Here is a 12,867-nt window from a genome sequence, read left to right on the forward strand (position 1 = left end):
ACAAGATTTTGTATACTTTGGAGGTTTTTTTTTATATTTCTCCATTTACAGCGCCGATATAGACAACACTGCAATAGTCCAGCCATGACAGTGTTTAGTGTAAAAATGAGGTAGCAATACAACTACATATTTAGTGCAGACGCTGTATTATCTGTAGCGCTAAGATATGGTATTTATGAGGTGGTACTTCCGTTCAAAGAGATCAAGTTCTCAAATTACAGCACAACAACTATATTTATAAGTATTTTATGGTCACCAAAGTGGCAGAAAAAGAGCGCAGAGTTGAGAGATAGCATCAGGTGAGGTTACGAAGGGATGAAAGAAGGCGCAGAGCAGAAAGATGGCCAGGATATAAGCAGTTTGTTAAAGACTTTTGGAAAACAGCTGTATTTTGGTCATGCTGGAAGGGCAACTGGAAAGAGGGGTTGGGAGGAAACCTCTTGTTTGGAAAAAGAAGATATGTTACCAAGAGAAGGATGTAACTGGAAAACAATTTAAACTACAAAAGGTAAGAAGAGTCAACCTGCAATGCCTTGCGTTTATTTGTAATAGCATAGAGGTGGATGGAGACATGCTGAAGGAGCATTCCAGGAGCAACCAAGTAGAGGATGCATTCCAAGACAGAAGGGAAATTTAGCTAAATCCATTTATTTTGGGGGAAGGGGTGGGGGGTATCCTCAGGTAGCTCTTACTTTTTCACACAGGCTTCTTAATATTGTCAGATGTTCTGGCTTAATACATGATGGCAGGGTAGGACATTGTGAGAACTAAATTAAGGCCCGATATGTCTCAATATGTAAAACCCCAGAATACTTAGGTCTACTTTCTTTTTCACATCATTGCCTGTGTGCATTAGTGTAATATGCTCTTTATTACAAACGTTAAGTGTAAGTCAATGCCCCTTATGTTGAAGGTCAAAGTAGAAGCCTGCAATATAGTCCAATGATTTAAAACAGGAGTAGTACCCAGATAAAAACACAGTCAACAACCGACACTCACTAGACCAGATCTCCTTCAAGAAAAGGCATGCTAACCTATAAACAACAAGCATTTGCAATGCAATAGGTCTCGCATTTACGCGAGTTTGAGCTATTGGCATTCTAAATGGCAATGCCTTTTATTTATGTTTTAGTTTTTAAAACATACATAAAAGGCATTGTCATTTACAATGCCCATAGCTTAATCCCTACAGTGCTGGCCATGTTCAGCGGACGTCGCGTGCACTAACTCGGTAGTGCTGCGCACGTCCGCTGAACGTTCCGGCCCTGCCCGCGCAATAGAACGTTCCGCACTGGGGCGGAACGTTCGGCGCAGGGGAGGGGTTAAACGCGCGTAAATGCGAGACTTATTGCATTACAAATGCTTGTTTAGGACTTGTGCCCTGTTTTGTCCCAAGATTCCTCACAGCTCCAGAGAAAGGGAGACATGAAGCGTCCCAAGCATAAAGATGAGGCAACATCACATGTGTCACTTTTTGGTGAGTGAGTGAGTGAACTAGTAAAACAAACTTCACAGAAGCAGCATAATACATTTGACTTTTGTAGGTAAGCCTAAATGTTTTTTTTCCAAAAGTAATATGGCATGAATTAAGAGGCATGCATGTTTCACATTTCTGTGTCTGACTATGGGGAAAATCAGTCAGAACCCTTATTTTAAATGCAGTGTCTTGTGTTACTAATATCGACCAGCTTTCTAGCTCTTAGCTGATTGCACTTTACTTTCTGGTACCTGTATTTGCACTTTTCTCACTGGTGAATTGGCAGTAAATTATACCAGGCCAATGCTAGTTTGGGCGGCTGTATTAAATGCCTCAGGTCCAATCATATAGTGATTTCATGGGCTCACGTTCCATATCATCAGTAAGATAAATGTGTTCCTAAAGCAGTGGTATGTCTTCCAGGCTGCAACTGCTAGCTCCCAAATAAACAAATGCTAGCTCTACATTTATACACACCTTAAGTTCGGTGTCTGTGAATAATGGTGCACGGCACAACTGCTTGTTTTTACTCGCTACCTGCAGTGTCATTCAAAGGCAAAGAAATGTCAGACATGAGCACACCGAAAACACAGAAATGTCATGCATATGTAATCTGTAAACCTTGGCGGCGAAATGTGTTGTGTGGATTTGCTAAATCATATAGCCTAACACAGATACTGAACACCAGCGGCCAAGGCCAAGCGCTAGTCACAGTGCAGTGCCACCAATCTGACGCCTGCAGCTGCTCCTCCTGCTCCGCACGCACTGTTTCACTACTGCCGAAGCACGCGTGGGCCCAACTACCAGAGGCCGACATTTCTGACCACCGTGTAGGGGGCTTGACAGGCTAACAAGCTCACGTAATATGTGCGACACAACTATCTGGACCGACAAACTCACCAGCTCACGGTTAAACTCACACCGGATACCGATTGACGCAGAAGATTTACTCAGCGTGCACGAAATGGTTATCTGCGTCACTTGCTGAATCAGACTTTAGTGTCTGCAATCAGCCTGCAGCTGCAACAAGCGTGGGGTGTGGACGTCAGAGTCAGAGCGGTGTCAGACCGGCGAATCAGCAGGGCGCGAGCACAGGAGGATGTGAGAATTGAGCTGTAGTAATAATGATCAGAGCAGCCCACCATGTCCATTTAAATTTGTATTTACACCTTACATATGACAGATTATTTTTTTACTGATGTTGTAAGCTGACTGAGACAGTCGCATGTAGCATTTGAACTCGAGTAGGGATGCGAAACTGATTTATTTAAGAGCTATGCCACATACCAAACCAGCCTCTCAAGGGCTACAGCGGAATGTTGTGTTCAGTGCTGCCATAAGAAACATTATGTTGAAAAGGATTGAGGCTAGCTGCTTATCCTTATCAAGGGTGATGTGTTCATCATTTATAGTGCCCTCCAGTCTGACTGTTTGTCTTACAGGTTGTTAATCAGATTGGATTTCATATAATAATATGTATATACAACCACTGCAATGCCTCCTTCCAGCAAGAAGAACGAGGTAACAATGACAGAAAACCGCACGCACAAATAAAAAAAAGGGGGCGGAAACAGCTACTGAATCCCTCCCCTCCAGGACTCCGTGACCGGCCTCGTGGTTGCCATAGCAATGTTTCAGGAAATCGGCTTGCGACACCAGAAGTCAGGTCACGGAGTCCTTAAAAGGAGGGAGTATAGCAGACAAATCATCCAAACAGGGGCATTGTCCAATGGCAGGCCTCCATTTCGCGAGGCCGGCCAATGGCAGAAGGGGCGTGGTTTTATGCCCCTTCTAGCTTACAAGAACTCTCGCCTGCAACAGCGCATGCGCTGCAACGCAGGCTTCGACCTAAAAATGGCGGAGCCAGTCGCATGTTCTTGTCTGTCAAGTGTCACAGTTGACCTTTAAACTTGACTCAGTAAATCTCAACACAAAAGAGTGAGTCACATTAAGTACACAGGTTATTTGCAGATCAAACCTAGACTCTCTAAAGTGGCTCCATGCTGCATCATATTTCTTTACTTGAATATATCATAGAGATCATAAATTAGGCAGAGCGATAGCTCAGGGAAGCAGAGCAAGTACTGCCGACATCTGTTATAACCTGCATATGCCAGGGTGGAGTACCACAAGGCATACTCAGTGTTTCAACCTTTCAAAACAGTTAACATGAATTCCAGTGAGTTTGGTTATAGTGTCATAATTTCATACGATTACAATGTGGTACCAGACTGCAGCCTGACAAATATTTTATCCACGTTATCATTTATAAAGATGTCGCCCCATTGGAGTTAAACAGACAATAAATAGCCAATATACTAACTTTTTGTAAATTATATTCAGGACACTATTTAATTCAGAAAATATTTCTGTCTATGATATTCTGGCCTACAACTGCTATTTCATGAAAGAAAGCTACATTAGCAAAGACCATATACAACAGTTCATTATTACATTGAACTGACAATCTGAGATGAATAAAATATTATGCTGTGATTAAAGCAGTCTTGCAATCTTGAAGGTTCTCCTTTAAGGAAGCTTTAGTCATAGGATCATGCTGTAGTCGCCATTATCATTTGGCTAATCTAGTCTGTTTTAAATATCCCAGCTGCTGATTAAACAAGCTGTGATTGTGTAGCTATCATTTTGTTTTAAAGTGAAAAAGTTGCTCAGCGGTATCCCATAGCAATGTGCAATACTAGTTGTATAGTTTGTAAGGATCAGCTGAAGACAACAAAGGTAACTTCATTTAGGAGAGATTTTAAAACGTCTCCCTCACTACTGCCCCAATCTTCTAATGTAGGTTTATGTTTGTTGAGCTCAAAAGAGCTCCAGGTGGACTAAAATGAACAGTCGCAAGGGTTGACTAAATTATCCATACTAATATTATAAAGAGAGAGCCCAAACCTTTGAGGCGGGTAATCTCAGTAACCACAGCACCAATCACAACACACAATACCGCGTTGGAAAGGGCAGTTGGAGGAGAAGGACATAGGCTATGCAGGCGGCCACCATATATATATATATTTTATTTTTTTTGCAGAGTTTTATATAGCGCGAACTTGACCCGAACTGAATCAGGTATCAGAGCGCTTTACATAGCACCAGTTACGTTACATGAGGACACACATTCATTTTTGTTAGGCACGGGGAGATTACGTGATTTGCCCAGAATCAGAGGATGTTTGGCGTCGTTACCAAGACTCGAACCCAGATCCCCAGGTCCGAGGTCGAGCGCCTTAGCCGTTAGGCCAACTCCTCTATACATTTAAAAGGTAAAAGAACCGTGCCAGCAAAGTAGTCCCTTGTGGGCGTGTCTGCGTTGTGCTGTGGGCTGGGGGCGTGACTAACGCTGGGGGCGTGTGTCCGCCCTTCATGCCATTTGAGTCGTACATACAAGCTCCAATTACGTTGCTGCGCAGCATCAAGGGGCACGCTGGGGGCGTGAGAAACGCTGAGGGCGTGAGAAACGCTGAGGGCGTGAGAAATGCTGGGGGCGTGAGAAATGCTGGGGGCGTGTGTCCTGCCTTCATGCCATGTGAACGCAATTGCGCCGCATCAAGGGGCACGCTGGGGCGTGTGCTACGTTCCACCCTTCATGCCATGTGGGTCGTACATTAATCAGAAGATCGTCTGCTGTGGCCGTGTGCTGGGGGCGTGACAAACGCGTTCACCTGGAGGCCTGGTAAGTAACGTTACTGCAGCCTCTCCTGCGCGCTGTTGCTGAACTCTCTCATTCAACGAAATTACACGCGCCTGCTACCATCAACCAGGGCTCTGTCCGGGCTCAGGCGGCGGATCAGTACACTAATTACACGCGCCTGATAACATCAACCAGGGCTGCAGCTGGGCCTCAAGCGGGGGAACACGCGCCTGCTAACATCAAAAGGCCTGCCTCTGGGCCTCAAGCGGGGGAACACGCAAATGAGCGTGTCTGCGGGGACAATTACTGCAGCCTCTCCTACTCGCTGTCACTCAACTCTGTCATTAAACGGATTTACCCGCGGCTGATGACTCTCTCATTCAACGACATTACACGCGCCTGCTAACATCAACCAGGGCTGTAGCCGGGCTCAGGCGGCAGGTCACTACACCAATTACACGCGCCTGCTAACATCAACCAGGGCTGCAGCTGGGCCGTCTCCGTCCCTATTCTAATGAAACAAAAAATGTTGTCTACCGCGAGATTTTAAAATAAATTGCCCTTGCCGAATACACACATTACACACATTCGGGACGGGCTGCTAGTTAGATTTATAAAAGTCAGGAGCATGTGAATACATTATATCCACCCACTTATTCAGGTCTAACACACACTAAACGTCACTGGTTGTCCAATGAGAGTTAAGAATTCACATGGGAAAATAAATCCCAAAGCTGAGCAACCTGGTCCAGAAATCAGTAAACCACTGTTCTTACTCTACGCTATGGAGACAGCTTACACTAAACAAGCACATTATCAGCTGGTGAAACTGTAGCAGACTGAAACACTTTCGTAACAGCTGCTTATGCTACAACCAACCAAACTGCAAGAAGGTATATTTCTTTATAAGATAAATAATGTGTGGTGAAGCATTCCCAGAGGATTCAACACATATGGAACGTCTGAAATATAGACTAAAAGATAAATCTGAGAAGCATGCATGCTCTTGCTACAGATTTGGCCGTATACAATCCTGGCATCCATCAACCCAATAATATATCATACATAACAATTTTCAGTAGGACGAATTTGGAAACTATAAGCCTGTAGAAGATTTCAGATTAGCAGGAGATATTTATTTGAGTTCTGGAACCAACTGTATAAAAACTCTTACAATGACACCCATGTTGCTTATATAAGATTATCGTTAAGGTATCCTCGTGAGACCCAAGGCAAGTCAAATTTCTGAAAATTAAGATGCAGGAAATACATAATGGCTATCATGGCTGGTGGTAGTTTTCTCTTGATCAGTGGTGTATCCTGAAGAAGTTATCACCACCCCCCAACAACTCTGGAAGTTTAGGCCTTTCTTAAGTTCTGTTCTAAATGTATCCATTTGTTTTAGAGGCAAGACAATACAATATATATTAATATAAAAAAAATTATATTGATCCTGGAGGGAAAACAGTTTGTTTTTCAGAGGAAATAAAACCATTTGCGATACCACCTACACCAGCACTCCACCTTGCCCTACCCTCCCTCGTAACCTCAATACCTCATCCATACCCACTGAACTCACCAAAATCGCCCATGCCTTCAATGTCAACACTCCCCCCCCCCCCCACCACATGGCGCATGCCCTCCATCCGTGGAAATCAACTCCCTTACTAGCTCTTTTGCATCTCCCCCAGAATCCTACCCTTCTACTCCCCCTAGCCTTCAGTCCATTATCCCAGTTCTCCTGGGTACAAGCAGACTACCCCTTCTTCCGACATCACCTAGACTCCCACAACTAAAACCCGTACCCCCTGCCCCCCATCCCAATTACCCAACTCCACCCCCTGTCATGCATGCTGATTAACTGCCGATCCGCCTCCTGCCACGCAACTGAGATTGCAGAAACTATTCTCAGTGAAAACATAGACATAGCATTCCTTACTGAAACCTGGCTTAACCCCCATTCCACTCCTATTCTAGACTTGCTGATCCTCCCTGGATATATCATCATTAAAAAAAGATAGAAGTGAACAAATAGGAGGGGGCCTTGTCATTATCTTCAGAGGTAATCCTACTCTCTCGCTTGTCCAACTGAAGACCCATCCACATTTGAGTACCTCTGTGCAGATATCAATACCCCAGGCTTCCCCGCCATTAGGCTTCACACTATCTACCACCCCCCTGGAAACTCTATCTTCTTTACTGAAGAAATGTCCGATCTTATTACTCTAGCGTCACTCTCCCACTCTAAAAACATCTTTCTAGGGTACTACAACATCCACTGGAATAAAATTGACGACCCTGCTGTCTCCCGGTATAACGAAATCATGGACATTACCGACCTGACCCAACTCTGCTAATCCCCAACTCACACCAAAGGTGCCACCCTTGATGCTATCCTGACTAGCAAGGATCTCGCCTCCCTCTCAAAGATCCTTCCAGTAGACTGGTCCGACCATCACCTTATCCTCTTCAACTTAAATGGTTCCATTATACACCCGACCCCCATAGGCAGTTTACCTTTAAAACCTACTCGTAAACTTCACCTTATTCCGCCGGGCGAATTGGAATGCACTATTAAATCTCGCGTACTTCTCCCCCCTCTCTCCCAAAACACCAACGACCTTACCGAACACTACAGCAATTCTATTCTTGAAGCCCTTGATCAAATTGCCCCTATCAAATACAAACAAGAAAAAAATCCCACCAAAATGCTGATTCAACTCGGACCTTAACAAGGAAAGACGGGCACTCAGGCAATCAGAACGTACCTGGAGGAATCATCCCACCACTGACAATTTGGTGCTTCTGAGAAATGCTAGGGCCCAATACAAAAAACATCTTCAATGAAAAAACCTCCTATCGTCGAACACAGCTAGATCATGCCAGAAACTGCCCCAGAGAACTCTTTAACATTGTTAAAAAACAAACCTCCGATGGCCCTCCCAAAATACTAGCCACTATTGAAAGATGTGAAGAAATAGCCAGCTTCTTCTCCAACAAAGTCAACACGATCGAACTTTCCTTCGACTCCACCCCCCTCTCACCTCAACCTCCCCTCAAACATCACCCCCTCCCTAACATTCGTAGCACCAGCTCGCCCCCCTCTCCCCCGTTTCAAGACAGCTCCCAACCACTCTCAGTTCGCCCCCTCCCAGTCTCCACTCTCATACACCACCAAACTAAAAATAATGCCTCCTGGAGCAAATTCTCCCCTGTCTCTGAAACAGCTATCATCAACATCATCTCGAAACTAAAACCACACTAAAGACCCTCTTCCCTCTCACCTGGTCCAAGAACTCAAGCACATCATTGCCCCGCTTTGGACCAATACCATCAACTCCTCTCTTTCCACGGGCTGTGTTCCCGCCTCCCTTCAGATAGGTCAAATCTCCCCCATCCTCAAAAATTCCTCCGCCGACCCCAATGACCTCAACAACCTACGCCCCATCTCTAACCTTCCCTTCCTCTCAAAAGCCCTGGAAAAATGTGTCCTTTCCCAACTAGATAACCATATCATCTCTTTCAATCTCCTTGACATGTTCCAACCGGGCTTCAGAAAAGGATGCAGTACTGAAACGGCCATGCTCAATATTACAGACGCCATTCACCGCTCTCTAGACAGTGGTGAATCCTCTCTACTAATCCTCCTTGACCTTTCGGCGGCATTCAATACTGTCCACCATCCCACCCTTCTTAACACCCATAAAGTTCGCTTTGGTCTTGAGGGCACCGTACTCAAATGGTTCTCCTCATTCCTTCAAAATAGATCCCAACAAATTAAGCTCAGTCAATGCCTCTCCACACCCCAACCGGTCTCACTTGGCGTTCCACAAGGCTCTATCCTCTCCCCCACCCTATTCAATCTATTCATGTAACCACTCACCCTCATTCTCAAACAAGCCAAAATATGCTACCACCTCTATGCCGACGACACCCAACTTTACTACAAGATCAAATCCCACAATGACATCCTTCACCTCAACGACACATTGAATAAAGTTCAAGCCTGGTTCCACCTCAATCATCTCAAACTGAACCCTAAAAAAACTGAAATCATCCTATTTAGTCCCAAGAGCAACTCACCCCCTATTCAACTCTGGGTCAACGATATCACAGCTCTCAACTGCCCCCTCTCCACCTCGAACTCTGTCAAATCCCTAGGCATCAGCATTGATCTAAACCTGAATCTCATCCCACACATTAAAAATGCTGCCAAAAGTGCCCTTTTCTCCCTTCATCACCTCAAACAACTGAAACCTTTTATTCCAGCAGATGACTTTAGAATCGTTGTCCAATCACTTGTCCTGTCTAAAATTGATTATGGTAACGCAACACTCGCTGGCACCCCTAAAATCCACCTGGCACCGATTAAATGTGTTCTCAACCTCGCCGCCAGACTTCTCTCCGATTGTAAAAAATTCGACCATATCTCTCCTGTCCTTAAAAACCTCAACTGGCTCCCAATCGAAGGAAGATCCACATACAAGAATGCATGTATCACGTACAAAGCCCTCCACCTAAACACCCCCTCTTATTTTGCTTACAAATTACAAAAAGCTGGGTGCTCTAGGTCCCTTAGGAGCACTAACTCCCTTGTCCTAATCCCGCCCAAACTCAAATGCAAAAAATCCCAATCCCGTGCATTCTCTGATAATGCCCCTACGATTTGGAACTCTCTCCCCAAAGATCTCCATTGCAACCCCTCCTACCCTCTCTTCAAAAAAAGGCTCAAATCACTTCTTCTCAACAAATATTGGAGCACCTAATGTCACTGATTAGAGTACTGTCCACTCCTGCTCCCCTGCTATCCCCACACCCCACCCCTTTCCCACCTCTCCTCCTGTTTTACACTCCATATTTCTCAGATTTTCTATACTCTCCATCCTCTTTTTGATCTCCTTGTCTTTCCTCCCCACTCACTCATCTTAAGGCTATGTTTTTTTATCCTCCATGATTATTTGCACGCGGCTTAGGTCGTCTTATATGGCTACCTCCTATCCTAATGTTTTGTATCTTTCATGATAAATGCACACAGTGAACTATTTCATGTATGTATACCGACCTTGTAAAGCGCTCCGATACCCTCGGGTCCAGTAGCGCTATATAAAACTCTCTAAATAAATAAATAAATATATAAATAACTACTAATGAAAATTACATCTAATTCCTAAAAAGGTGGGCATGTCTGAGCACAGAAATAATTAGCAGCTACATTGGCATTTACCTTGCTGCATTTTTCAAGGCTATGAGGCCCAGGCGGTGCATTGAGGAGCATCAATATGAGATATCGATTTAACAGCTTGTCCAAACTAAGCTCCCGTAGTGTATGCTCTTCTACCAAACAGTCCCATTGAAGGATATTACGAAGTAGCTGAAATTATAATAAACAACATTTTACAGTACAAACAGGCTAAGTTTTGGTTCACCAGCTAAGCTAAAACAGTACATTAATCTCAAGAAATGCCTTTCCCACAACACATCTACCAGACGTGTCAGATCTAGCAGCATGTGAGTTTCTTCATGGAATAGTGCATAGGAGGTGATATTTGTCTCTGGCTTCAAACATATAGCTCAATAAGAAGGAACTCACTTTTCAGGAGTAATACAGTTTTAATTCAGTATGGAGGACCACATTCAGCACCATGAGATAAAGGCTGGGACAGTCAATTCAGCAGGATATAACAGGGGAAACGTTTGTCATTCTGAGTATTTAAAATGGTCGAACACAAAAGGTGATGTGGGGAACGCTTGCAATAAGTCTAAGCACTGGCAATAGTTTGTGAGAACATTCCAATGCACTGTTATTTTGCCCATCAGGTCCTCCTTGAACCAGGACACAAGCAACCCTAACAGTATTCGCCCTGATTAGAGCTCTCCTGTTATGTATAGCTTTGTTCAGTGGCATAGTAAGCACAGGACCAACATCTGGGCACACTCTTGACCATTTATGGCATTATATCAAACACACAAAAGGTGGTGACAGGAATGATTGCAATAAGTCTAAATACTGGTAATCACTCGGGTAGCATTCCAACCCATTTTTCTGTTGCCCACTAAGCCATCTCAGTTTGTTTGATTGAAATAACATGCTAAGTGGCCAAGAGTATGGCCAGCCATGGGCCCCCTGCTCACTGTGCCATAGGATCTAAGCTATATCGAACAAACAAGACCGAACAAGGCCCAAACTGGATTGCGGTTGCTTGAGTTCTCTTCTGCAGGGGGCCTTAACTGACAGTTTTGAATGGGAATGGACTGTTGCCATGAGGAGGAGGGTTAGTACTGATTTGCATTAGGTAGGACTTTGTCTAGAGTGGCACAGTGGGTTGGAATGCTGCCCTGAGTGATTGCCAGTGGTTAGACTGTTTGCAAGCATTCCTCACATCACCTTTTGTGTGACTGATATTTAAAATGGTCTTCTGGTTGAATAGCATTTGGTGGTTTCAAGCTCATTAAAGATTCTTACAATGTTATGGTCATTCAAAGTAACAGCAGGTCAACAAACAAGAACAACAAATAAGACACGGAGGTCATCCTGGTTCCTGCTGTGGCAACACAACCTCCAAAGTATCAGTAACATTTTCCGGCACCCACTCTCCCCAGTGGCACCCTGGTGGTAGTATATCTCCTGCTACTCCTGTGCCTTTTAATCTAGATAGTTTGAGCAGGGTTTACATAGAGGCAGCAAAATTACTCTTAAACAAACTGCAATCTTGTTGTACAGATACAAAGACTTTCCATTCCTTCCAGTGAAGGAAATTCTAGAATTAAAGTTTGCCACCTCCATTTGTCAAGGAAAATACTTAATACTCTCAAGAGGGTATTTCAAGATAAACAGCTTGAATGCTCTAGCACCATCCTCACTAATCCATGTGGTTATATTTTAGCTCACTGAAATATATATATATATATATATATATATATATATATATATATATATATATATATATATATATATATATATATATATATCCTTTATAGTATGGTTTGCCACAAGGCAAAGCGGAGGGCACACCTACTCCTCCGCAGGTGGTGTCTTAATTTCTACTTGGATAAGTCCACTAATTTAAAGACCCCCAACTATTTCAACTGTTACTGAGCAAGATTTTGAAAAATCAAAAGGGTGGGCTGATGTTACAGGGAAAAGATAAACATTTGTACTGTAGTAGATAACTTCTTTCTAGTATCTTACAGTGCAGGCGCTTTTGCCAAGCAGCATCCAAACAGGCAGTGTCCAGGTGTAATGTCACTTGTTTCAAGCTCTATCCATCCACATCTCAGCCGAAAGACTCGTACTCTTCCTCACACGCTGCACCCACATCATACCACACTGCAACTCAGGAAGCTTCACTGTCTCCCCATTCACAAGCACAGCCAACTCAAACTTCCCATGCACACAAATGAAGTCCTACACAACAGAGGACCAGAATGCCTGCACAGTTGCATAGAATTTCACCAACCAAGCAGACACCTACATTCTGCCTCACTCTCACTCGCTCACATCCGCAAAAGCAAAACTGGAGGTCGCCCATTCTCCTACATTGCACTCAAGACATGGAACAACCTCACATCACAGTCTCTCCCTCACTTATTGAGTTCTGCAAGAAGCTGAAGATCAGGCTCTTCATATTAGCACCTTGAGACCACACACCTTGCCCAAGCCCCTGGATACCCTCTCAGGTGCTTAGTACACTATACAAATGAACATAACGTAACCTTGGGTCATCCTTTTTTACCCACAAAGTGCTAA

At 44.1% G+C, this 12,867-nt stretch overlaps 1 protein-coding gene across 1 annotated transcript in view; it reads right to left on the bottom strand.

Moving 5' to 3' along the window:
* The window catches only part of GCFC2 (GC-rich sequence DNA-binding factor 2), a 326,773-nt gene that overhangs the window by 37,975 nt on the left and 275,931 nt on the right, over positions 1 to 12,867 (bottom strand). Inside the window, exon 16 of the mRNA XM_078647698.1 lies at positions 10,345 to 10,491. Within this exon, the coding sequence (XP_078503824.1) occupies positions 10,345 to 10,491 (147 nt within the window). The remainder of the gene's footprint in view (positions 1 to 10,344; positions 10,492 to 12,867) is intronic.

The sequence above is a fragment of the Lissotriton helveticus genome, chromosome 6 (assembly GCF_964261635.1).
Source record: "Lissotriton helveticus chromosome 6, aLisHel1.1, whole genome shotgun sequence".
Classification (NCBI taxonomy): domain Eukaryota; kingdom Metazoa; phylum Chordata; class Amphibia; order Caudata; family Salamandridae; genus Lissotriton; species Lissotriton helveticus.